The 1,389-nt window shown below is 48.9% G+C and overlaps 1 protein-coding gene across 2 annotated transcripts in view; it reads right to left on the reverse strand.

The window, feature by feature from the left end:
• Positions 1–503: 503 nt before the first annotated feature.
• Positions 504–1,389, reverse strand: part of adcy1a (adenylate cyclase 1a) — a gene marked incomplete at both ends in the record, with an annotated part of 48,476 nt that continues 47,590 nt past the window's right edge. For both annotated transcript variants that reach the window (XM_080506410.1, XM_080506409.1), the window contains one exon: positions 504–845. In XM_080506410.1, the coding sequence (XP_080362536.1) occupies positions 504–845 (342 nt within the window). The remainder of the gene's footprint in view (positions 846–1,389) is intronic.

Below are 1,389 nucleotides of genomic sequence, written 5' to 3' on the forward strand. Positions count from 1 at the left end.
GGCATCATGCACTTAAAAGGAAGTGTGTGTGTGTGTGTGTGTGGTGGGGGGAGGGGCTTAGGACACGACCCCGCCCGGGAAAATGATTGAAGGCAACGCCCCGCCCCCTTGTCGTATTTTGGCAAAACCACCTTTTCTTTTTTTTTTTTGGCTTCGTCCACTTTTAAAAAAAACGCCCCGTGTTTTGGATCGGCGTCCAGTAAATCAATAAAGGCCCCTCCCCCGGAAAAAAAAAATTAAAAAGGCAACTAAAAAAAGAAAGAAATGGCAGAAAAAAGAAAGAAAGAAAGTGTTGAGGATTCGCCGCTCGAGGCAAAAAGCACTGATTTGGTTTTACACTGAGAGAAACGTGTCGGCTGAACAGATCTGGGACTTCCTGTGCTACACGGCGCCGTCAGTTCTCGCCGACGCGGCTTTGGTTGTCGGCTCTTCGGATCCCCGGAGACTTCCTTGGCCTTTGAGCAAACGTGGCTTTTGAAAGCGTCCCGGGTTGTCGGCGGGGGTCACACCACGGCGACGGGAACGGAGGGCAGGTACCTGGTGGCGCCGGCGGACGTGCTCGGCTTGGCCGCGCCCGGACTCGGGGCGCGGGCGCCTGCCGAGGCGTAGGCGGCGACGGTGGGGGCGGGGCTTAGCCGGGTGCACACGCCGCCCTGGGAGCGGCGCTCGGCGTTAGCTAGCGGCTGCTGCTGCTGCTGCTGGGCGCTTTGAGACGGCTGTCCGCCGCCGCGCCTCCGTCGCTCCAGGAAGTACGTCAGCATCTGACCTTTGCCCTTCACGCTAACCTGGCCGCGGCACACGAAGTCGTAGCAGTCGGCGATGAGGCGGTGGACGTCCTCCGTCACCTGGACGGAGACGCACGTTTGGTCAAGACACATTGAGGAAAATTGCTGATGTCAACTTACGGCGAGTCACTTTCCATCCAGCGCAACACAATACGAAACAGTTTGAACCTTCAAAATAAGACTGACGCGGCTCTTTCAAGTTTCAAACGTAATTTTGATGTAAGAACATAAAGAAAACAAGCATAGCCAGACAGGATTAGTTAGAAAAAGAAGTGAAAAGATTGAAGAGTAAATAAGCAAGAAAAGGAAAACAAACAAACAAAAGAAAACAATTTTTTTTTTTAAAACACACACAAAACAGTTTTTTAAAAAACATTTCACAGTATTTTGCACCACACTTAAAATTGACTTTATGTTGAAATGATAGTCATTCTTCAGTACTAATTGTAATATTTGGCCCCTGGAGTTAAATTTCATTCAAATTTAGTTAAATTTCATTTAACTAAACTGTACTTAGTAGTACACAATGCACCATTTAAAGGTCTATTTAAAAGAAATAAAATTCCAGCAGAGGAAACACATTGAGCTGCTGGAGGCACTTTGA

This window comes from Blennius ocellaris (assembly GCF_963422515.1).
Source record: "Blennius ocellaris genome assembly, chromosome: 12".
NCBI classification, from domain to species: domain Eukaryota; kingdom Metazoa; phylum Chordata; class Actinopteri; order Blenniiformes; family Blenniidae; genus Blennius; species Blennius ocellaris.